Below are 25,036 nucleotides of genomic sequence, written 5' to 3' on the forward strand. Positions count from 1 at the left end.
GAGGAGAACTGCTGGGCCCAAGGGCAGATGTCTATTTCTGTTTATAAGAAACCATCAATGTGCTTTCCAGTGCAGTTGCCCCATGCCACATCCCACAAGCAGAGGATGGAGCCCATTTGCTCTGGGATTTTGATACCACGACAGAGCCTGTCTTTTTACTATAAGCCACTCTAGGAGTATAATGTGCCAATACTTTCTTTTGCAAATGTAAAACCGGAGACCTAGAGATTTTCTAAAAGCCAACAGGGAGGGTCAGGGCTATGCTCGTGGTAAGATCCCCACCCTTGAGAGCATTGGCACATCCCTGAGAGCTTAGGTGGTGCACCCCTGAGAGCTTGGCTGATGCGCCCCTGGGAGCACGGCTGGCGCTTTTCTGCTAAACTTGGGACAACTGTCCTTTTGCCTCTCTCAGGCTGAATTATCTTACTTGAGACTAAAGCATCCCAGGTGAACCCAGAGTCTCTCTGGTACCCTTAGAACAAAATGCCAAGTTTCTCCTGCAGGAACCCTGGCGCATGGCTCATCGTCTCATGCTGACATCTTTTTTACAGGACCCACTGCTCTTCTGGTACTCAGTGGAGCTGACTTTAGATAAAAGTTGTGTGTCATCAGGGAGTATGGGCTAATGACAGGCTAGGACACGCCGAGCCTAACTCTAGGCGTTCTTTGGTCTTTTCTATAATTGAAGCCCAGCAGAATTTGAAACTGCATCCAGGTTGTGCTCCTGTGAACTTTCCAAGCATGCTGGGCTCATGCAGCTGTTCAGGCAGAACAGGAGAGCTTTGGCCCACCATGTTGTCTCTGCTCACTGAGCCAATGCAGGCCCCACGGCTTGAAATACACTCAGAAGGGAAGTAGCTAGAACGTGGGCTCCACACGTATGCAGCTCCTTCTTCCAGGTGTCTAAATCTGCAGTTAGGTGCGAATTGGCTGCGGGAGCAAACACCATTCACTTTGCTATATTTAATCGTAGAAACATGGCCGTATATTCTTTCCTCGTGGATCTTTGGTTCTTCCCACCCCCCACTGGCTTTTATAAACTTTCCTTAGAACTGTGCTTTTCAAAACTGGGTCTCTGCTCTGGTTCCGTTTTGTTTGCAGGCTACGCTACTTGCCCTGGATGAATGGCTGCTCCTCTCTTGAAGGGCACTGAAAGGGAGAGGCCTGCCCCCTGGCGTGGGGCAGGTGCACTCCCGAGCTTCACCAGCTCTGCTAGGTCACATGATTGATGTCAGACTGTTCCCTTTTGACCCCAGCTAATGATCCTTATCTTCTCTCCAAGACCCAACAGCTACCCCCTTTTCTCAGAGTGTCCAGGGCAGAGAAGGAGAGCCTTTCCCTGTCAAGATCCGTTGACCCCAGCAAACAAAGGCTCTGTCTCCAAGGCAGTGATGGTGTCTTGCTGAGGGTCCCCAAAGCCCAGAAGGTTCTGAGCTTAGGCAGTCTTCTTAGCATACAGGAAACCAGACAGATGGCAAGAGGTGACTCCCTAAATGCAAATGCTGTGCCTGGAAGGGACCATCCGCCCACACACTGTACACAGAACGTTGGGTCTATGTCTAAAGGTATTATGTTCCCAGTTTTATCCTGTTGTTGAAATAAAAAGCAACAGAACAAAACAAAAATTGACAAAAAGCAACTTGAGAAGGAAAAGGATTTATTGAATATTATACTTCCAGGTCACAGTTCATCTCTGCAGTCAGGTCAGGAGCTCAAGGCAAGGCAGAGTCTATGGAAGTTTACTTTCTGGCTTGCACAGGCTTAGCCAGCCTTTTTGTATAACCCAAGACTACCTGCCTGAGGAATGGTGCTGCCCACTATGGGCTGGACCTCCTACATTGTTTAATTTTTAAGACACCTAACATCAGTTTTAAAGTCTTTTAAAGGCAGTATGAAAGCCGACGATGAAATAAGTATCTGAAGTTCTCCAGATGGTAACTAATGGAGAAGAGAAAAATGAAGTGTAAAAAGGAAGAAAGCAGGAGGACAGTTAACAAAGAGAAAGAGAGCAATAGCTAGAGACAGGGAGACCAAAGCCAAGACCACCCAACTCAGTCTCATCACTGGGTCCCTCGGGGCTTAGGCTGCCACTCAAGATGACATAAAATGATGTCATGGGGCCAGCAGCCTGTTTCAGGACAATGTGAACAACTGGCCACTTTGGGAACATATCTAGGGTTCTCTTTGGAGTATAAAGAGAGGCAGAAGAACTAAGGACCTCTGAAGACCCTCTTCTCTACTATTCTTTGATCCTGGGGATGAAAAAGGCATGTCTGGGACAGAATTTTCAGCTTGTCCAGTAGTCTACTCTATCTTATCTGATTCTGCCTTTACCTCTGAGCATGGATGGTTTCTGAAGACAGAGATGAAAGTATTTCATTGGTTCCCAAGGTCAAGTCACTTCTTCAAATTCTGAAGGACAACTATTTTCTCAAACTGATTGAGTCTAGACATATGAAGAACTTTTCCTGGGCTGAATTCTTTAGTGAAGATGAGGATGTAGATGTGGTTTCCAAGGAAACCATCTGAAGGGTGAAGACCTGGATTGGGCCCAGCATGTAGCAATGTCAGACCATAAGCTATGCACATCACTGCACAACTGGATATCATCTGTATCCCCTCTACCAACAGCTTCTTATATGCTATTCACCTCCAATGCTTAGAAGGATTGTAGACCGAAGTTACTGTCCTACCTGGTCCCACAGCCATTCAGTCCCAACTAAACACACAGAGGCTTATATTAATTATAAACTGTTGGTCTATTAGCTCATGCTTACTATTAACCAGCTCTTACAACTTAAATTAACCCATAATTCTTACCTATGTTTAGTCTTGTGGCTTGGTACCTTACTTAGTGAGGCATTCTCATCTTGCTTCCTCGGCTTCTGGCTGATGACTGTGTCTCTGTCTTTCCTCTTCCCAGAATTTTCCTAGTCCGGTTTCCCCACCTATACTTCCTGCCTGGCTATTGGCTAATCAGTGTTTTATTAAACCAATACAAGTGACAAATCTTTACAGTGTGCAAGAATATTCTCTCACAGCAAAGGACTAATTCTTGCCTCTGGCATTTCCTTAAGGTCTGGTATTTGCAATACTGAGCTATCTTCTTGGCTGACAGGTCATCATCCTGAGAATTGAATTGTGCCCTGGGTATTTGGAGTGTGTGTGTATGTGTGTGTGCGCACAGACTTGTATACCACAATGTACATGTGAATTCCACTTTGTTTGAAATGGTCTCTTTGCTGTCTCAAGCTTAACTGCAGACATCATACTAGCTGGCCCCTGAGCCTCTAGGGGTCCTCCTGTGTCTGCCTCCTATCTCACCACAGGGGTAGTTGAACTGTAGATGTGTTGGGTTTACATGGGTTTTGGTATTTGAACTCAGGTCCTTGTGGTTGTGTGAAGAGCACTTCACTCACTGAGCTGTCTCCCTGGCATCACTAAATGTCTCTTCACTCCTTTGTTTGGCACATCTCCTGTCTTAGAATTAAGTGGCTAGTGCCTGAAGGAAAGAAAGGCATCAGATTTAGGATTAGATAGAGTTTCACTCTGAAATGAATAGAAGAATCCCACATAGGCCCGCAGGAAGTTTCCAGGTCCCCATGTCTTCAGAAATTGTCACATTCTGTGTGTCTGAATATTTTTTCCTGCAACATGTATGTGAAGTTTGAGTAAGAGTTTCTGACTCCAAAATGCTTTTAAAAATTACTGAAATAAGTCAGGTGGTGGTGGCACACATCTTTTTTTTTTAATTTGTTTATTTATTAAAGATTTCTGTCTCTTCCCCACCACCACCTCCCATTTCCCTCCCCCTCCCCCAATCAAGTCCCCCCCCCCCCTTCCTCAGCCCGAAAAGCAATCAGGGTTCCCTGTCCTGTGGGAAGTCCAAGGAATCCCCACCTCCATCCGTGTCTAGTAAGGTGAGCATCCAAACTGCCTAGGCTCCCACAAAGCCAGTGCGTGCAGTAGGATCAGAAACCCATTGCCATTGTTCTTGAGTTCTCAGTAGTCCTCATTGTCCGCTATGTTCAGAGAGTCCGGTTTTATCCCAGGCTTTTCCATGGTGGCACACATCTTTAATCCCAGCACTTGCGAGGCAAAGGCAGGTGGATCTCTGAGTTAGAGGCAGACTGGTCTAGAAGAACTGTGTAGCCTCTTTATCTGAAGACTGATGGGCTGGCGGGCACAGGTTCAGGACAGCTATTGCTGTTATACATAAAAACCCTGTCTTGAAAAAAAGCAAAAAAAAAAAAAGACACAACAAACAAAACAAAACACCAAAAACCCAAACAAACAAACAAACAACAAAAACCCTGGGATAAATGGTTTACAGAAATAATAATTATGATGGTTAATTTTGATTGTCGATTTGATGGGATTTAGAGCCACCTAGGAGAATGCCCATAGGAGTATCTGTTGAGCCGTTTCTAGAGAGGTTTAAATTAGGAGGAAAGACCCAACCTGAATGCAGGTGACACCAGTCTGTGGCCTGGGGTCCTGGGCAGAATAAAAAGAAGAAAGTGGGCAGAGCATCCCTTCCTCTCTGAAGCTGAGTCTGTCGCATGTTTTGTCTCAGCAACCAGGAAGTACCTGTGGCGGTTTGAGTGGAATTGGCCCCCCGGAAGCTCATAGCGAGTGACACTGTTAGGAGGTGTGGCCTTGTTGGAGGAAGAGGCCTAATGACACACACCCTTAATCTGCACCTTGAGGCTGGAGGGCACACCTTCAATCTGGGTCACAGCTTCTTCAGGAATTGTGTCACTGTGGGGGCATGTAGTGGCATATCATTTGTATTTTAATAAATAAACCTTGCCTGAAGTTCAGAGAGTAAAACAGTTGCACGGATCAGACTTACAGACTAGGCAGTGGTGACACACACCTTTAATCCCAGTAACCACACTAGTTTCCCAGAGAAACTGGGTGGTAGTGGTGCACACCTTTAGTCCCAGCCTTAGAGAGGAATATAAGACAGGAGAAGACAGCTCTCATACATTCTGAGATTCCTGGAGGCAGGATCGCCATTTCGGACTGAAGTAGAGGTAAGAGCCAGTGGCTGGCTGTTTTGCTTTTCTGACCTTCAGGTTGAACTAAAATCTCTGGGTTTTCATTAATTGTGCTACAGGGGCAGGCTTTGAGGTATCTTTTTCTCAAGCTTCACTTGGTATGAAAGTCAGTCGACTTCCTGTTGTCTGCAGGATGTAGAACACTTGGCTCCTTTTCCAGCACCATACCTACCTGAATGCCACTATGCTCCCTTCCATGATGAATTGAACCCTCTGAAATATAAGCAAGTCACCAGAATTAAATGTTTGCTTTAAAGAGTTGCCATGGTCTTGGTGTCTCTTCACAACAATATTAAACAGTAACTAACAGATATGACTTCTATTTCCTATGTACTGGAGATGGCTCCACTGTGGCTTTCCTGTGACAAAAGGGCCAGTGTGTGACATTTGTTCACATGTGATTGTGCAAGACTACAGATCTGGAGAACTTGAGGAGAGGGGGCCCTGTGTCCAAACATAAAACAGCTACCAATAATGTCTGAAGGATAAAGAAAGCTATCAAAGATTACATGTGGATTTCGGGCATAAATTCTTCTGTACACTCTATAGCATATGGAATAAAAAAGCAGAATGTCTGAGAAAATACTTTAACACACACACACACACACACACACATATATATATAATTTTGGATTTTAGCTGTTCTTTTGATATTTGATACTAAAAAAACTATATTAAAATTTCGTGACTCTCTTGGGCTGGAGAGCTTGCTCAGTAGTTAAGAGCATGTGTTGCTCTCTCAGAGGACTTGTGTTCAATTCTCAGCATCCATGGCAGCTCACAACTGTCAGAAACTCCAGTTCCAGGGGGATCTGATGCCATCTTCTGGTCTCTGTGGGCAGTGCACACATGCAGTATGCAAAAAATAATGCAGGCAAAACACCTATATGCATACAATAAAAGTAAATAAATCTTTAAACATTAGAATCTTCTAAGTGAGTTCTCTTGCATGAGCAAAGTCATTCATAGGGAAGAAAGAATGCTGTTCTGCTTCATTTGGGATAGAAAGTGTTGAAACAGATGGCGGTGGAAATTAAAGATGTCAGACTAGACAAGTGTTCCCTCTAGAGGAATTTTAGTTTGAATTCAGTGGCATTGGACAAACGGGACTTTGGAGACCTCACAAAGATATCTTCATCTTTTCTAGAGGAGTTTTCTTACCAAGGGGTGAGAATCAGTGTGGGAACCTCGCTGAGGTCACTGTCCTTGTGCACTGTAGAGTCACCTGTGATGCCCCAGAGGTAGGGTTACAGTGGGAAGAGTACACTCATTAAAAGCAAAGGGCAGGTGTGTAGCTCAGTGGTGGAGAGCTTGCCTGGTGTGTAGCATGTTCTGGATTCAGTTTCTGCACTGTGAAAAACGCATGCATCATCAGATGGCATAAGAGTGAGATGCAATGGTGTCCACTGGAAACTATGTAGAGAGCTTAAATAAAAGAATGGGAAAGATATAGAAGTGCTAAACCTAAGTGATCGTATTGATACCCAAATCATGTCTTTAAAATAAGGGATACTCTCAAGGATAAAGACAGACATTATATGATGATAAAAGGTCAATGAGTCATAACATCCCCAAGTGTGAATATATCTAGCAGTAGAAACAGAAAGCAGCTAACACAAAAACTCATGGAGACCAAAGCAGAGATGCACAGATCCAGCCTGCTAGTTGGATAACTCAGCACTCCTTTCATATCAGTCTATAAAATGAGTAAATGGAAAATCAGTAAGAAGATAAAAAAAAAAAAACAAGGCATTGTAGCTCATGGCTTTAATCTCAGCACTTGGGACCAATCGGCATGTGGATATGTGTGAATTTGAAGCCACCTTGGTCCACATAGTGAGTCCAGACCAGCCAAGTCTACATTGTGAGTCTTCCTCCTTCTCCCGCCCCCCTCTCTCATATATATGCATGAGTTTATAAACACTATCATTTAACTTGACCCAGTGGACATTCATAGACCAATTCTCCTAATTATGAGAGAATACATGCCATTTTATATACATGAATGATTCACCAAGATATTCTGGGTCATAAAGTACACCTTAATATAGCTAAAAGCTCTAATGCCATAAAATCGTATTTTCTGACTGTTGAGAAATTGATAGTCTTCTGAAAAATCCTGTATATTTAGAAATAAGTGATATAGTTCAAGTAAACCACAAGTCAAAACTGTTACAGGATTAGGTTATTTCGACTTGGATTTTAAAGATTTATTTTATATCTTAAATGTGTTTGTTTGCATTTGTGCATGTATGCACACACGTGTGCTTGTCTGTGCACATGTATATGCAGATGCCCATGTAGCTCAGAAAACTTCTGGAGCTGGAGTTACAGGTGGTCGTGAGCCACCTGACATGGGTCCTGGCAACTGAACTTGGGTCCTATGGAAGAGCAGTATGTGCTCTTAACCACTGAGCCATCTCTTCAACCCCTTCACATTTGAATTTAATATTTGAAATATTCACTATTAATAAAATTTGAATTTAAAAAACCAGCATTACTTAGAAGAAACTGGAGAATCATTGCCGATTTTCCAAAATAAAGACATGAAACTAGTTAGTGAAGGTCCTGCCCACTAAAAAGATGGTCTGGGGCCACAGCTCATTGGTGGAATGCCTGTCTAGCATGCTGGAGGCCCTGTGATCAATCCCTAGGGGGAAAAGTTCCAGTTACCTATTTTACAGCAAGAAATTATTTTTTAAAAATAGAAACTAAAAAAGAGAGAGCAATTGAAACCAAAAGCAAACACAAAGAAGACAATAATCAATGAGCCAAACTGCAGAAAGAATGGGAAAACCAACGAGCCCACAGCTGACTTTTGAAAAGACTATCATTATTGCTATGTCTCTACTCAGACTGTTAAGTCAAAGGTTATTAGACACAAAAGGTCAATATCAAAGCCAAGAGAGAGACTGATAAAGTCAATAAAAGGGGGACCAGGAATATTACAAGTATTTCCATTTCCACAAGACTGTAACAGTTGTGTGAACTGATACATCCTTGAAAGAGATCAATTACCAGAGTTCACTCAAGAAACTATATACCGTATAGCGCTTTATTGTAGGAATTGAATAAATTAAGTTGCTATTTTGAAGCAAATGCTGCAGCTTAACACTGCTTGCTTCCACGTCTCTCCCAGGGCATGTCACCTTCAGAGTTAGCATGCATAGCAGGTGCATCCCGCTCATGACCACAGTTCTAGTTACCAATTACATCTCTGTATTTCTCTAAGAGGAGACATGTTACACTAAGAACACCGGAATTCATAACACACAATTGTCTCAAATCTGAGCTGAAGCATTTCGAAAGTCCTTTGGTGTTATGTGACATGCACAATGCAGACAGTTTATGCTATGTGTTCAGAGTCCAGACTGCAGTGAAGTCATGTGACGCAGCAGAGGCGGGTGATGCCAGACACACCTTGAGATTCACTACTTGTTTGGTTATGAATCAACTTTTGGTTATTGTGTATTCAGAAACTTTTTTTGGTTTGTGTGTCTGTGTGTGTATGTATGTGCTCCTCCGTTACCTGATCCCACGAGGGGTTGAAAGTCACAGTTCAAGGGGTTAGGTGCTAAGTGACCTTATGCTCTATTCTATCACACAGATTCCTAATTTCTAAATTATTTTATGCTATACTCCATCATACAAGTTCCCAATTTTAAATTTTTAAATAAACTATTTACTTGAAACCTATTGTATAGGCTGTGTTGGTTTTCCCAATGTGGTTGGTCACTGAGTTGAAATATCTATAAGCCAGAAAACAGTCTGTTGAACCCTAGGAACATACTTGTACTGAGGAGGAAGATGGGGTGAGAGAGCCTCTCCCTGGCACCCGTAACAGACCAGGCATGATGTATAGGAGTCATTTTTCACACTGCTGAGGTGACCTGAGTGGTGGCATTGTAGTCGTTTTTCTGGTAGAAGATGTCATCCTTCATAAGTTCTTATGTTTATGCCATTCATTGAGTCAACTAAATTAATTGTCCTATTCTTTGTTTCAGAAAAACTGTACAACTCCAGTGGCCGAGATCTAAGAAGGGCCCTTTTCTCGCTGAAGCAGATATTTCAGGTAAAAAGGGAAATCAAAAGCCAAAATACTACAGTCCTGCTTTTGCTTTGTTTGGGAGCTAGATACATACAAGCTTGCACCTGTGTTTGTTACAAATAGGAAAGTCTGTTTAGATGACATCACAAGATGGTAGGGTACGGAATGTAATGATCTGTCTTGTCCCTTTAAGAGACAGGCCTTGCCCTGCCCCAGTCTCTAACACCAAGGCAGGCAGCCTGAGCCCCTTCCCTTTTCCCTCTCTTTCCCAAAGAGGCAGCTCTATCTAGCTTCCTTATACCCACTTCTCCCCCTCCCCCTCCTATTCCCCCATCTCCCTTTCTCCCCTTTTCCTTAACCCCTCCATACCCCACTAAATAAATACCCACTTCCTCTGCATGGTGTGCCTGCCCATCTTGGTCATGGCATGTGGGGCACTCGGGGGCTCCCTGCCTGGGACCCAGCTGCCTACATGGCCCACTGTGGTCTTGGGACCCGCTGCCCACTGTTTGCCACTGCTCAGGGACCTGTGGCATGGTTTCATGGCCCGCTGCCCACTACTGCCACTTGGGGACCTACAGCATTTTACTTAAACCATAATAGGGAAAGCACTTGTTAGGCAAGAACTGGGGTCACTTTGGATCTCCAACACCAGGTAAAGGCTAGGTGGGCACGATGGCAGGCAGAAACAGGATTCTAGAAGAATCTAAATAACCTCTCCAGCTGAACTGGTGAGCTCTGGATTCATGTGAGAGACCTTGCCTAATATAGAGGATGGAGAGACATTGGGGAAGACCGTGGCTGTCAACCTCTGGTCTCCACATGCACCTGCACATGTGTCCACACACATGGAAATACATATACACATCACACACAAGGAAATTGGATCAGAATTCCAGAGAAGAATATTTATGTCAAATATTTCAAGTATAAAAAGTAAAGACAGCTTAATCAAATGTTTTTTTTTCTATATTCCAGTTTTTAAAAAGAAAACCCATTTGAGTATAATTAAAGAACTGTGTTCTGTTCCCCCCAAATCAGTATCTGCTTTCACACCCAGGCTGCCTCTCCACCAGTAGTTGCCTTTCGTGTTCCTGGTGTGCATTCATGTTTCCTCTCTAGTGATAGGTACCCACAGTGTATGGCAGTCTTTAGTATTACCTTCACATTTATATTGTCACATTGCATATGTCCTACTTTGGTTCATTCATGGAAAATGAACTGGTGTAGGAGTGACTGTAGATCTGGCTAGGGTTGTATTTTATACAGTGAGCTTGAGGTTCATTCTTCTTTGGGTAGACGGTTCTCTTTTTTTTTTGTGTGTGTGTGTGTTGCATAATTTTTTTTTTATTAAGAAAAGAAGAAAAAAAAACAAAAACAAAAAACAAGTTTCCACATCCTCCCAGCCTCCCATTTCCCTCCCCCTCCTCCCACCCTTCTCCCCCTCCTCCCACCCTTCTCCCCCTCCCCCCACTCCTCTCCCCCTCCCTCTCCAGTCCACAGAGCAGTCCGGGTTCCCTGCCCTGTGGTAAGTCCTAGGTCCTCCCCGCTCCGTCCATATCTAGGAAGGTGAACATCCAAACTGGCTAGGCTTCCACAAAGCCAGCACATTAAGTAGGATCAAAACCCCGTGCCATTGTCCTTGGGTTCTCATCAGCCCTCATTGTTTGCCATGTTCAGAGAGTCCGGTTTTATCCCATGTTTTTTCGGTCACAGTCCAGCTGGCCTTGGTGAGCTCCCAGTAGATCAGCTCCACTGTCTCAGTGGGTGGGTGCACGCCTCGTGGTCCCGACTTCTTTGCTCATGTTCTCCCTCCTTCTGCTCCTCATTGGGACCTTGGGAGTTCAGTCCAGTGCTCATGTGTGGGTCTCTGTCTCTATCCATCACCAGATGAAGGTTCTATGATGATATGCAAGATATTCGTCAGAATTGCTCTAGGATAGGGTCATTTCAGGTTCCCAATCCTCAGCTGCCCAAGGAACTAACTGGGAACCTCATCTTGGGCACTTGGGAGTCCCTCTAGGGTCAAATCTCTTGCCCACCCTAAAGTGGCTCCCTTAACTAAGAATTGTGGTTCCGTGCTCCCCTATCCACCTTTCCTTTATCCCAATTCTCCTGATTCCCCAAGTCCCCCCTCCTTCCCTTCTACCTTTTCTCTCCCCATCTCCCCTTACCCCCATCCCACCCCACCCCCAAGATCCTAATTTTCTGCCCGGCAATTTGGTCTACTTCCCTTAGCCAAGAGGATAACTATATGTTTTTCCTTGGGTTCACCTTCTTACTTAGCTTCTTTAGGTTCACCTATTGTAGACTCTGTGGCCCTTATTTATGGCTAGAAACCAATTATGAGCGAGTACATCCCATGTTCATCTTTTTGGGTCTGGGACACCTCACTCAGGATAGTGTTTTCTATTTCCATCCATTTGCATGCAAAATTCGAGAAGTCATTGTTTTTTACCGCAGCGTAGTACTCTAGCGTGTATATATTCCATACTTTCTTCATCCATTCTTCCATTGAGGGGCATCTAGGTTGTTTCCAGGTTCTGGCTATTACAAATAATACTGCTATGAACGTAGTTGAACAAATGCTTTTGTCATATGATAGAGCATCTCTTGGGTATATTCCCAGGAGTGGTATTGCTGGGTCCAGGGGTAAGTTGATCCCGAATTTCCTGAGAAACCGAAACACTGACTTCCACAGTGGTTGCACAAGATTTAATTCCAGTTTGGGTACTGTAAAACCTGCTTCTGGGGGCATGTTCCCTTGTGGACACGCAAGTCCCTCATCACCGGTTTCATCTTATCACTCTGTACCAAGCCTTCCTTTCACCCCTATTCTGAGATAATCAAAGCATAGTGAGGACTAGGTCAGGTTCCAGATCCCAGAGAGACTGCAGTGGACAGAGTAAGGCTGTGGGTTTGTATGGAGTGTATCTGTTTAGGTTCACTATTTTCCCCTTATAATTTTAGACTTATGTATAGATTTCACTTCCCTTCAGTTCCTGTTTTATTCTTTAAAAGATTTTCTTTGTAGAAGATAATTTTAGCCAGAGTGAGTTTCTCTTGTTAATAGGGACTAGGTAAAAAGGTGGGGCAAAAAAATCCAACTCACACACACGTTCTTACCTTCTTTAAAACTTGTTCTTTTTCTAGAATGGGATCCTGCTCTCGCTTCTTCCAGGAATAGAATCCCTTTCCTGGGGAACATTTCTGAAGACATGTCCTCTTTTCTCTCATAGCCTGAGTTTGCTGTTTGGGGCATGGTTCCTCTGTCATGTTATAATAAACCTGTATCCTCTTATCACATGAAGGATAGCAGGGACCTATCAGATAATGCTAAGGTTCTTCCCCAGAGCTCTCAGGAGCAAGTTGAAGGTTGCTCAGTGGTGTTTTAGAGTCAGAACAATACACATCAACAAGAATGGTAACTGAAATGGATCCAGACACACTGAGGAAATTTGAACTGATGGACACATTCACAAGGACACTAATAGATAGAACACCAATAGGTAGTGAATGCTGGTGGACTGGCTACTCGGAAAAGGGCAAATTTTTAGAACCTCAAATTCTTCTTGCCTTTTCATACTAAACTTTAAGGTCAAAAGAAGTCTCCTTTTAAAAAGGGAATCTTTGTAGAAAGGTTCTAGGTAATAAGGAACAACAGAATGCCACTGTTTTGTGCCCCCCAATGAATCCGTTAATGAATTAATAACACAATAAAAGTTGCTAACATGACAGAAACAAGGTATCATCTGAATTAATTAGGTATTTCCTGATAGAAATATAAAGTATGATGTGGCCAAGCCAACAAATCAACCCTGGATTCAGACATGAATCCAACAATGAATAATTGAAGACATAGGCACACATTGAACATCAATTTAGGTAAATGATCTGCCAAATCCAGACTGTGGGCTACTCTAAAAGGTGACTGACTTTCTTCAGCATGTAAGTTAATGAGGGTAGGAACATTATCTTTTATTGATTAGTTAATAGAGGTTTCTGAGTTTTAGATTCATATAAATGAATTACCATCTGTGGCTCTTACTTGGATCTTGTCCTGGTTTGAGCTCTGTGGTTGTCATAAAACACTCTGACCAGAAGTAATTTATGCAGGGAAAGGGTTTGTTCAGCTTACACCTCCAGGTCACAGTCGGTCACTGAAGGAAGTCAGGGCTGGAACTTAAGGCAGGAACCTAGGTGGGAACTATGGAGGAATGCCGTTTGCTGGCTTGATCTCTGGTTCATGTTCGTCTAGCTTTCTTATATAACTGGGACGTAGCTACCTAGGGATGGTGCTGCCCACAGTGGACTGGGCCTTCCCATATCAATTGCCAATCAAGGCCATCTATTGCAGACATGACCACAGGTCAGTTTGATCTGGGTAATTCCTTGAATGAGGTTCCCTCTTTCCAGGCAGCACTAAGTTGTGTCAAACTGACAATACCTAACCAAGACGTCTTGTATAAATAGTGATGAAAAAGTTGGAAATTTGGACACTGACTAGTTGTCTGATAGTCTTTTTAATATTAAAATATTTCTTCATGCTGGGTGGTGGTGGCACACACCTTTAATCCCAGCACTCGGGAGGCAGAGGCAGGTGGATTTCTGTGAGTTCGAGGCCAGCCTGGTCAACAAGAGCTAGTTCCAGGACAGGTTCCAAAGCTACAGCAAAATCTTGTCTTAAAAAAGAAAAGAAAAAAAAAAAAAGAAAAATTGTTTCTTATGAATACCTATTCTTAAAGTTTCTAGAGTTGGAAGCTACACAGGAATAGTGTATTAGCTGATATTCAGTCTGAGAATTGCTTCAGGTTATGTAGCACGAGAAAAGAGAGAATGATGGATAAAGCAAGGTTCCTGTGAGTTCATTCATACCTGTGTATGCGAGACTAGTTTACATACAGCGGGATTCTCCTAAATTAAAAAGTTAGAAAGAAAACAAAATACACTTTTTTAGACTTGCTCTATAGTCTTTGAACCAATTTATTTCTTGGCGTGCATCCCTTGAGGTTTTCCTGTTGATTCATGAAATTGTTTTGAACAAATAGTTCGGTGCTGTGTAGACAAGGATGGTGCTGGCAAGCATGAGTTTTGAGTCTGGGTAACTGGATCTGACAGGCAGCATGCTGGGTAAGGCTTAGGTAGATGCCTTGTGTAATTTTGGGTCCACATCTTCATCATCTCTTGAGTTTTCTAAACGTGGAGTTTCTTTTAGAAACTCGGACTTTAAGAGCTTAAAAAATAGAGACATTGATTATTTGTATTGAATTAATTATTCTTTGACTAATAAGCGTTAGCAATAACAACAATAACACCCAAGACAAACCAAATTCCAGGGCTGATAAGATCCCTGGGGGTGGAGGTGGGGGCGCTTAAGGGCACCTGCTGCCAATCTTGAAACTCTGAATTTGATCCCAAATACTCAGGCGACAGCAGGGAGAGTCACACGCTGCCCACTGACCTCCGCCTGCATGTTGTGTCATGTGCCCCCAAACATGTGCTTCTATTTGCACACACACACACACACACACACACACACACACACAAAGGAAATGTAAAAAAATTTAATTAAGAAAAATCACAAGTCAGTGAATAGCTTCTATAGAAAATTCTGGATGTGGAAGTACTCGCTTATCAGCTAGTGAAGATATTTTAATTTCATAATAGCCTGAAGCCAGTGTCTTTAAGAACCGCGCATTAATGCCTATGTATTTTGGGATATGTATTTAAAATCGAGGACACTGCCAACTTGGAAGACTTTCTCTGCATTTATTACCCACGAGCACCCCCTTCCTCGGTGCTCTATCTGCACGGGTCCATGCATTTTCGCCAAGGGTCTGAGTTATTCTCACAAACGCCGTCTCGCCTGTCCGGTGCTTTTTTTTTTCCGAGTGCCTTTGCCAGACGCTCAGTTCTCTGGTATATTAATATTAGTGATTAGCTTGAGTGGTTTCTTGAGAGCTTGTTCGCACTTTTTCACCATGAAGTCATGTGTGAATCTAGTTTTAGTTAAAGCAATAAACATTTGTTACATGCTTGGAAAACCCTCCTGACTAGACATGAGCTCATCTGCATGTCCAGTTTTCACATAAGCTGCTGGAAAAGCGGACGGAGGAGGGAGAGAGGAGAAGGCATATATATATATATATATATATATATATATATATATATATATATATCCTTTATACCTACCAGTGTAAAGTAGTTTTCCAAAGACTCATGATACTGTCCCATTTTCTCTTTCTTCCCTAGCCATGATTATCTCAAAGTCTACATTCACACAGCTGTCTTTCATTACGTTCAGCCTTGCTCCCCCTGCCCCCTAGCTGGCGCTGACCCTGCCTTTCACCGCATCACTTCCCAGGGACCTGCACTGTGTCTACCCACATTTAGCTCAAGACTCCCATCCATATAATTGAAAAAATGTCATATAATAAAGAAAGGGGCTGATTGCATGTTGAGACGGGAGAATCCTGCCAGCTCACCTATTATCTCTCTTGCTGATAAACTGCAGTTGCCACTACTGCCGCCGTCCTGTACCACGGCGTTGTTTTTTTGTATTCCCATTGCTGGGGTTTGTTTGTGAAGTTTCTGCTCCATTGTTATAATGAAGGATGGATGGTCCAGCTGTATCCTTCGTGCATTGGAGACGAAGCAATGGGTAACTTAGGGGATCTCCCCCATCTCAGTGGAAGAAAGCAGCAATGGAAACATCTGTTTCACAGGGCTCCCCAGAATTAGGTTTTACAGCAACCGCCCAGGTTGAGGGCTGGCCAGACATAGTCCAGCGTTCCTGGCCAAGTGTGTTTTGTTTCCCTGTCTTCCTGCCCTCTTGAGTCCCAGACTATGTGTTGTATGAGATAGTGTTTCTTGAGCCACCTGCCCATTTGGGAATTGAAGCAGAACCTAGGTCTCATTTTAGCAATTCAGATTCACTGCTTCTGCACAGTGTCCTTTTTCCTTGTCCTCCAGAGCTCCCCAGGTGCTCCTAACATGAAGGTGAGGGTGGGTGCTTCTTAGAACCTCCATCTTACCAGGAAGGAGAAAGGAAGGAAGGAAGAAAGGAAGGAAGGAAGGAAGCAAGCTAGCTTTGATACTCACAGTCCCAGCTCGGCCCACTGCAGCTCCCTCTCCCCTAGTTAGGGGTACAGCTAGGCAGTTTGCTCATCTTGCAAGTTCCTGTGAAGCTCTCAGATGGACTTCCAAGGGTCCCTTGCCTAGGTGGACAGCTAGCTCTCTGTGATCACCACTAACTTAGCAGTCATCCGCTTCGATGTCCTGCCTTCTGCTCGCCAAGGCGGCCCTTTGGAAGGATGGCAGGCAGCTGCAGGTGACAGGCTGCTTCTCTACTCTGCCTCCTTCCCTGTGCCACCAGCCATGCAAGGCAAGAGATGAGAGGAGAGGCTTCTTTAGGTTGACAGGGAACATTCACAAGCCTCTTGTTGAAGCTGCCATCTCTAGGCTATCTGCTGGGACAAGAGTGTGTTTTTCTTGACAGGTTACACAGGACGCTTCCTGTAGTAAAAGCCGTGGAAGCTTCATGCGGCCAGCACCCTGGGTCCTGTGGGCATGCGAGGCCTGGGGATCTTGAAGAATGAAAGCAGAACACTGTAAAGCTTTTGGGCACGCAAGCGATTCATTTGCCGTGGCTTTATTAGATTGCCCAGAAGGCAGTAATTGGTCTTTGGCAAATGCCTGTGTGAAGACTGGTTGTAAAATTCCTTTGGCAAGAGTTAGATGCTCACTCCTGTGGGCTAGCTTTCTTTCTCTCCCTCTCTCTTCCCCACCCCTCTCCCTCCCTATTTCTCCTTCCTCACCCCCCCTCAAAAAAAAACCTTACAAAAATAAAATTGAAAGCAAAGCAAGACAGAAATCCAGAGGTAGGGAGGAGATGGGAGGAGATGGGAAAGTGGCTGCGGTGGGGCGGGGGGAGGCATGAATGGACCAAAATATATTGTCTGAAAAAAGTTAAATAAAAAATTAAAGAGTTAGATGTGCCATTTGAATAGAGCAATAGTTCCTCATGGGTTATTTATTTCAAAGATTCCTCCAAAGTTTGAACAATGCAGCTTAGATACAGGGTGGACAGGGACCTATTCCTATTTGAATGCTTTTTTTATTTAAAAAAAAAAAAAGGTCTTTTCATGTCTTTCCTTCCTTCCTGCCAGGATGACAAGGATTTGGTGCATGAATTTGTCATGGCTGAAGGTCTGACGTGTTTGATCAAGGTGGGAGCCGAGGCGGACCAGAACTATCAGAACTACATCCTGAGAGGTGAGTCCTAAGCAGCCATCGCTGTCCCGCTGTGCAGAGGCCAGGGCCTCCCTCTGGAGCTCACAGACTGGGAGCTTTGCATGGAGTCTGGGATATGGCAGGAAAGACTCATGGCCTTTTCATCAGTTTGTCAGCTCCTAGGAGTGGCTAGTATCAGGGCTGACTTAGTATCTTCTAGGTTGCTAAAGAAAAAAGAATGGGTGATTCACTTTTTAAAATAAACCCCTTGCTTTGGTAAGAAGGGACTCAAACTATTTGGGCTCAGATAGAATTCTTGATTTTAGCTCAAAGCTACCCAGAACTAAAACCTGATTTGTTTCTAGGAGGAAATCATTCCTACTTTTCTTCTTCTTTAAACATGAGCTGTCCTCTGTCACAGTGCACATCCCTCGCTACACCTTCCTGTTGCTGATGACGAGGCCTCAGGTGGCCTGGGAACTGGCATTGTAAGGAATGATTCTATTGGCTACCTTATCACTTCATGTGCTAACTGGTCTAGGGGTGGCTTTGGAGCACAGCTTCCTGTTGCTATTCAGAGTTAATGGTCTCTTATGATGGTGGTGATTTATGCCCCTCTGCTAAAACATCTGTTTTCTTCCAAACCTGTGCCAGTAGGTGGGGCAGAAATGATTATATTTACCTTCCAAGGAGACATTGAATGTAAAACTTTTGTTTCATTTCATATTATCTCCATTTTATTGAAAATAAATTGAGTACAGTTGAAAATAATTAAGACTCAAAGAACCCAGGGCTTGTTTTTAAGGAAGTCACTTTCCCTGAGTGTTGTCCAGCAGAGACTCTGCCTAGGCACTGACCCAGGCCAGAATGGTTCTGGGTTTTCCTGTCCCTTCCGTGTGAGTAAGTGTGATCCTGCAAACTGTATGCTGACATTCATTAAAAACAAAAAGCCACAGACCTCTTTTAGTTTTCCCTTGTATGAAGGGAAAGGCACACGAGATGTGTGATAATATCAGCTGCCCGTGGTTAGAGCTGACTGAGGCAGCATCTGGGCTACCCTGAAAATGCTCCTATGCCCCATGTTGTCATGTAGTTCATGATAGTCAAGCTTTCCTTTCCGTCGGGTGCTACTAAAAAAACCCCACACAACCAAAGGCACAAGGGAAAGCTCCCTTGGGTCACTGGGTACACTTTGTGTGTTCATCATTGGGATTTACTTGATAAATAGGACAGGGTGCCTTCCTTAGCCTCACTCTTTGCTCTGTGGTGTGCTGATGACTATGTCTGTGTGGGTGGCAGGTTGGCTCCTGTCACCTTCCGTCTTTCCTTGGGCTTGTAACAGATTTGAGTCAGATGTCAGGAAGGATGCCTGACTGTCAAGATGCGTGATTTCTGTCCTTCATATAATTAAATCATTTACATGGAGATTGTGATGGTGTGTTGTGTAGACACACAGATGTCAAACTCATGCTGCGTTGTAGCCAAAGGGGGCAGCTGTGTGTCAGAAGGGTCAGGTCCTGCCTGCATCCTCGTTCTTGTGTCTCTGTGCATACTTAGACTGGATGGCAGCAGAGAAATGGGGTGGGAAGAAGTGTACTTCTACTGGTTTATCTTTCCCCCGCTCGTAAGTTAGGAACTTAGAAGTTGGATGACACAGGAAATATACACCGAAATGTCTCATTATGAATAACGAGTCCAGACGGACTCTATGGATACTACTGTTTCAAGTATTTATCATTTATCATTACAAAAAAAGAGCCTAACACATAAGGAAAGCTATGTGGAACTAACATAGCCATCCATATGTTTTTATTCATCTGTCCCTCTTCTGGGAGCATATATGTGTGATTCTTATGTGTAAACATTTATCCCCATGGCATCCAAGTTTGGGCGAGGAACATGGTCAGCTAGAGTTGGGCCAGTTTATCAGAACAGATAAGAATTTCATCAAACCCACACCCCACTAATAAATGGATCACATGGTCACCTGTTGCTGCAAGGGAGGCAGAGAAAGTGGGTGATTAACTACTTGGATTTAACAGAGGAGGACTGGATAGAAAGTCTGGCTTTGGGCCTGAAGGCCGCTAGATATGGCCATGTGGAGGGCGTTAGAAAGAGGAAACTTGGTGCGACTGAGAAGAGCCCCTCTAGGAAGCGGCAGTGAGTATCACCCCATAGCTAGCCTTGGGGTCGCCCAGAGAATCCTTGTACAGAGAGCAAGTGGAGCTCAGTAGTCGCACAAGACCCCAGTGTGGAGGATGGCGAATTCTGCCCGCCAGCAACGGTAGATGGTGTTGACATCAGGAGCTCCATGCAGGCTCTGCCATGCTGACTGTTCATCCTGAATCTCTGAGTGGTTTGTTATTTTACAGTGTTCTGATCTGGACCAGAAAGATGCTATGGGCAATGTACTGAATGTTAGCATGTGAGAATACCCGCCCTCAACTCACATTAACGTGTGAGAATGCCCACTCTCAACCCACATTAACGTGTGAGAATGCCCACTCATGACCCATGTTAGCATGTGAGAATGCCCACTCATGACCTATGTTAGCATGTGAAAATTCCCACTCATGACCCATGTTAGTGTATGAGAATGCCCACTCATGACCCGTGTTAACATGTGAGAATGCCCACTCATGACCCACATTAATGTGTGAAAATTCCCACTCATGACCCATGTTAGCATGTGGGAATACCCACTTGCGACCCACATTAACATCTGAGAATGCCCATTTATGACCCATGTTAGCATGTGAGAATTCCCACTCATGACCCATGTTAGCATGTTAGAATGTCCACTCAGGGCCCAGACAGATCTGGAAGGCACCTGATGCTTCGCTGTCTTGTAGAAAATGCCAGCAGTTAAGTTCCTACAGTCGGCGCACTTGTGAGATATGAGGAGGTCTAGTACTCCATCCCCACTGCCAGCGTCAGTCCTTCCTGCTTTTCTTTCCAGTGGTGTCCATTTATTGGAGACCAGAGACTTGCCATGCATTCCCTGGAAGGAGAGTAGTTTCCCATGACACTCTAGTCACTTCCCTGCTTCCTGTTTTCCACAGAAGGGGGCATCTTCTTTGCCTGCCCTGTGTCCAGTGAGGCTCCAGAGATTTGCCCCTCAGCAGGGCCCCGTATTCACCCAGTAGCACGCTGTGATGCATCTGGCTGGAACCTATGCCAGGAACCGTACCTTCTGGGAGCATGGAAATGACAGATTTCTTGGGGTGTGACTTTTTTGTTTTTATACAAGGAAGCTATCGCTTTTCTAAGCCACGTGTTGAGTCACTCCTCTGTGTCTTCCACAGAGTTCTTGTGAACACTTGTTTTGACATGGCAGTCGGCTTCCAGCAGTCAGCAGACATTCACAGTCAAGAATAACCTTCCAGTTGCTTCTGTTTGCCCAGCTCTGTTTTAACCTATTTACGCTGGACTGGAGATGGAGGAGGGGAAGATGGAGATCAAAAGAAAGAAGCCTGCTTGAGTTTTATGGTTCCGTTATTGCTTTCTGGTGAGAGCATAGCAGGCCACCTGGGGGCACTCAGAGCACCCAGGGGTTGGTCTGACAGCAGTGGGAGTGGGGGCTGTGGTCAAGCATCTTCACTGTGGTTCTGAGGGCGGGAACAGATGAAGTAAGATAAGAAAGCCTGTAGGTGTGATGGTTAGTCTTCACTGAGAGTGTGAATGGGTTTAGAATCACCTAGGAAACATGCCTCTGGAGCTTTCCCCGAGGAGAGAAACCCCACTCTGACTGGATGGCACTGTCCTAGGGGCTGGGGTGCTAGACGGAAGAAGGAAGCAGGCTGCCCATCAGTGTTTCTTTCTGCTTCTTGACTGGATGCAGTGTGTCCAGGAGCCTCACGTTCCTGCTGCCGTACCAGAGACACACTTGCTGTGTTACACTGACCCTGCTACAATGGGCTGTGTTCTCGAACTGTGAGCCACAATAAACCCTTTCTTTCCGAAGCCACTTTTGCCGGGTGTCCGTCGCTGCAGTGAGATCAGCCATCAACAGTTACAGTTATTCCAGCGGGCTTCGAGGCCTGTCATGGATGACCAGGGCTTGTTCATGGTGACTTCAGCCATGGGACACTGTTACAGGACTGGTTGAAGGTGACAGGCTCTTTAGAAAGGGGAACTTTAGGAGGCTCGCAAACCAGGCCTAACAACATTTAGGAAACAACACTGCCGACGGTAAGGTGGCTCCAGACCAGCGTATTGTGTGCGAAGTTTCCTCAGGAGTCTCTCAAGAGCTCAGCTTGATGAGGCCTCCCTAGTCCTGTGGGCCTGAAGGAGTAGATGTGAAGGCAGCACTTGTCTGGATTGCTTCTAGAGCACTCTAGTTACCCATGAAGGAGCTTGAGGTTGTCATTTCTACTCAGCCCCGTTGGCCGGTGGTGGTGGTGGTGGTGGTGGTGGTGGTGGTGGTGGTGGTGGTGGTGTGTGCATGTATGTGTACACACGGGCATACGTTTTAAGCTTTTTATGTTTTCCCTGTATGTGTCTGTGCCACGTGTGTCCCCGGTGCCCTCAGAAGCCAGAAGAGTGTGTTGAAGCCTCTGAAACTGGAGTGATAAATGGTTGTGAGTCCCCATGCGGGTGCTGGGAATTGAGCCCAGGTCCTCCAGAAGGGCAGCAAGTGCCCTTAGCCGATGAGGCATCTCTCTAGCCGCATGCCTGAGTTGTTTTTACATGGAGGCCCAGACATTGGTTCTGTGCCATTGAGTGCCTATTGACTTGGAGGTAAAGACAGGTTTGGGATTCAGGCAGCCAAGCGCTCTCCACAGATGCGAGCAGGCTGCCGAGAAGAGGGTCTTAGCTGCGCAACACGGAGAAATAATATTTATCTGAGTTGTTATTCTTGGATGGTTATAGCTAATGATCTACAGTTTTTCAGGATAGCCAGTATTTAATATAAATGTACCATGGAATTTTATACCTCACAATTATGCTTATGGAAGGAGAACCTAGAGTGGTAGATTCCTGGGAACTTCAACTTTCCACAGACATTACCCAGTCTTTGCCGTGGGCCACGTGCCACACCAGGCCCCATGGCGGAGAGGATGAAGCCGAGATTGAACCCTGCCCTAAAGCAGATGCCCAGCACATTTTAGATACTGTAGTCCGTGTTTAGAGATTGCACATACATGATAGACTTCACAAGAAAAAGAGGAAGATGTGTGGAAGCCACAGGCTGGCTGTATAAGCTGGCAGCTCCCCAAGAGAAGCCGTGCTGACTGGCAGGTTTCATGCAGAGGATTTTTTCCCCAAGGCGGGGTCTCGCTGTGCAGCTCTGGTGGGTCTGGAACTTACTATGGACAGCAGGTTGACCTCACACTCACAGAGCTCCTGGTCTAGACTTCAGGGACATCATGGTGACTGCATCCTCATCCTGGTATGGATGATATTACTACACACTGTGTCCTGTGGTGCCACCTGCCCCATGTGAACTGAGGCTGGTGTCCAAGATGGATTTCTTCCTTGCTTGATTGATGTCACTCTTCTTGCTGAGTGGGTGTGGTGTGGAGGGAGACAAACTGAGCATTTGTGGAGGCAAGTCGAGCCTGCAGCTCATTTCTATTTAGCCTAGTATCTTCAAATTAAAAAAAAATGTGGACATTGATAAATTAGCTTTGGTATGAAACACTAAGTTAAAGCTGGTGTTGGGCCGTCATTGCTGCATGGCCAGTTAGAGAAGGAAGTGGCTGTTCCCTGTAACCCAGGCATGGGACTCTACCTTCTCTGCTCTGGCTTCTGTACGATCTGCCACTCCTGGAGCTAGTCCACTTCATTTTGCTGCCTCTTTGCCCCCGCATGTGTTTACATTTGAGACCGCTAACTAATGACATCATAGTCTGTGAAGTGAGAATTCCAGTCTAAAGTAGACGAGCCCAGCTCTATTACAGGAGTTATGATGTCATTTCTGCTTCTTGCACTTGATTCTCAAGTGCAGGGTGCAGTTTTTTTTCCCCTTCTCGGCACTCTGGTGTGCCTCTTCCCCATCAAGGCCTGCCATGAATCCATTAGAGCAGAAGGCTGTCACACAAAAAGAACAGTAGCTTACAGTCGGAACAGCGCAGCTTGGGAAATAGGAAGAGAGGACAGAGGACCACTGAGGGACCGGAGTGTACTGACAGGAGGCTCTGGTTGGAAACTGACTATATTGGATGAGCCTGAGTTGGCTAACAAGCTTTCATCTCAATTCTAAATCTTTTGCCCTTCACCCCGCACAATTTTTTCTTGTTGATCAAGTCTTATCTAAGATGAGAGTGTCAGAAGTGTGCCTGTGACATAAAGCTGTCCCAAGACAGCCACATCTAAGAAGATAACTACAGGGCTGGAGAGATGGTTCAGACATTACTACTCTTCCAGAGGACAGGGATTCGGTACCCAGCACCCACTTGATGGCTCACAACTGTCTGTAACTCTAGTTCCACGGAAGCTAATACCCTCTTCTAGCCTTCATAGGCACCGAGCATATGTGATACAAAGGCACAGATGCAGGCAAAAATACCCTATCACATACAATAATAAATTAAGAGTAAGTAAATAATAAATTAAATAATAATAAATTAAAAATTTAAAAGCTGCCTATAAGAATAAAAGACAGACACAAAAATATGGAATGATGTATGTGTTTTTCTTAAAAATGTAAGTAACTGTTATGGCTTTTTTTTTTACTGAATAAGCTGTGGAAACTGAATATTTTGAACTACAGCAATTATATAAAGGCAAGCAGGGGCTCTATTACACTCTTGCTTGCTTCATGTGTGACTTTGATAAAAATGGATGTGCTATTACATTTATTGCCAACCATGTTCCTGGAAGGGTGTGGTTTTAAAAAGTGGCCCTGAGACACAAAGACAGTTGTCATGGCATTGTGACATCTCTTAGACGTAGCACAATTGTTTCATTAAACTTTAGCTCTCTCATGTGAAAAGGATAGTACCTGGTCTTATGCCAACTAAAGGGCATGTAGTAAGCTCATCTGAAGGACCCAGTGGCAGCTCTAACCTTTACTGTCAGTGCTAATCAGTGATGTCACTGTAGAGATCATGTTTTGGGCTGAATGCATCCACTGAGATATGCTGAGATTGTAACCTCACACCTCAGGGTGGGACTAAATGCATCCACTGAGATATGCTGAGATTGTAACCTCACACCCCAGGGTGGGACTATACTTAGAAACTGGGACTTAAAAGAGGTAGCTGAGTGCAAATGAGATTATTAGACATTAACCCAATATGGCTATGATTCTTATGATAAGAGGAACGGAGGCCACAGACCTGTATGAAAAGAAGGGCATCTTCTACAAGCCCAGGAGAAGAGGGCACAGAAGATACCAGGTGAGCTGAACCCAGATGAGAGCTTGAGCTTCCTGCCTGCAATGACTCTGAAGAGATGAGATTTTGTTGCTTCAACCTTCCAGGCTGTAATATTGGTTATGGACACCTGTGCCAATACATTGACTTTATACAAAATCTGCTGGAAGTCATTTAGGTATTTTCCAAGGCAAAAGTGCCAGGGATGGAGCTGTCAGACACAGGGCATACACCGTTCCATATTGTTTTAGACTGAATAGTTTATTTGAGCCTAATGGTCTCATCAGTCTTTGTCATCCAGGTGATTTGGCTGTAATTTTTTTTTTAACCAATGGATTTTAAAGTCATTTAAAAATGCTAAACTCTTAAGAATC

General features: G+C 44.5%; 1 protein-coding gene across 1 annotated transcript in view; it reads left to right on the plus strand.

Annotated features, from left to right (window-relative positions):
- Nucleotides 1-9,067: 9,067 nt before the first annotated feature.
- The window catches only part of LOC121441899 (FH1/FH2 domain-containing protein 3-like), a gene marked incomplete at its 5' end in the record, with an annotated part of 239,631 nt that continues 223,662 nt past the window's right edge, over nucleotides 9,068-25,036 (plus strand). The window contains 2 exons of the mRNA XM_041643264.1: nucleotides 9,068-9,135; nucleotides 17,280-17,385. Of these exons, the coding sequence (XP_041499198.1) occupies nucleotides 9,068-9,135; nucleotides 17,280-17,385 (174 nt within the window). The remainder of the gene's footprint in view (nucleotides 9,136-17,279; nucleotides 17,386-25,036) is intronic.

This window comes from Microtus oregoni, unplaced genomic scaffold (genome assembly GCF_018167655.1).
Source record: "Microtus oregoni isolate MIOR12 unplaced genomic scaffold, Mior012 000083F_ref0000379, whole genome shotgun sequence".
NCBI classification, from domain to species: domain Eukaryota; kingdom Metazoa; phylum Chordata; class Mammalia; order Rodentia; family Cricetidae; genus Microtus; species Microtus oregoni.